A 777-nucleotide genomic window follows, 5' to 3' on the forward strand; every position below is an offset into this window, starting at 1 on the left:
GAAGTACAATTCATTTCACTTAGAACTTTAATGCTCATTATGCATATTTTCAAAGGCCATTCTTATGTAAGGATAAGCTGTTGTAAAAAATATGTAGCAAAAGATGAGACGCTAGCAAATACCCAGGTAGTTATTACCTGCTATTGTATAAACATATTTGTGATGAGCTCAGGCATTGAAACACTTATCTGTCATTACCATACATATAACATTTAAAGTTTCTTGTTGATATCACCTCTATATCATCTATGTAGCCAATTTTATTAGAAGAATATTGTATCAACCAGAGCATAGAAACTATTTACTTCAACAAGAGACGCAAATATGAATATCATCTGTTTCTGTTAACAAATTATTACATGCTTATTTGCCCATCTTCCTAAATCATTTTATTTGTTGATTTTACACCAAGATTAACTATAAACCTTTCTTTCAGAATAAATAAAACCAACACATAATTCTAAATTTCATGTTACTAAATTACTTAACCTTGTTTTGTCACTCCATCTCCTCCTCACTGTCACTCAGCTCCCAGATCTGATGATGAAAAGACACAAGTTACATAATGAAGCTATCACTACAGTCATGTGATTAAACATGTCATGCTTCACTAAGATCCCTGACAAAAAATCAAACTAAGGACTTTTTAAATTAGGCCAAGACATTCTCATATCTCTCAAAGATGGAATTTGATATGGTAAGATTACGAAAAGACTAAAATCGGGTTTCTCCAAGACAAGTGAAAAAGAATAAAAAATGTGTGTGCATATGCTCGTA

At 31.5% G+C, this 777-nt stretch overlaps 1 protein-coding gene across 1 annotated transcript in view; it reads right to left on the reverse strand.

Annotated features, from left to right (window-relative positions):
- Positions 1–777, reverse strand: part of LOC119590672 (ubiquitin-like modifier-activating enzyme ATG7) — a gene marked incomplete at its 3' end in the record, with an annotated part of 29,543 nt that overhangs the window by 378 nt on the left and 28,388 nt on the right. The window contains 1 exon segment of the mRNA XM_037939355.1: positions 1–537. This exon segment is cut by the window's left edge and continues 378 nt beyond it. Coding sequence (XP_037795283.1) covers positions 499–537 — 39 coding nt within the window.

Source organism: Penaeus monodon, chromosome 27, assembly GCF_015228065.2.
Source record: "Penaeus monodon isolate SGIC_2016 chromosome 27, NSTDA_Pmon_1, whole genome shotgun sequence".
NCBI lineage: Eukaryota > Metazoa > Arthropoda > Malacostraca > Decapoda > Penaeidae > Penaeus > Penaeus monodon.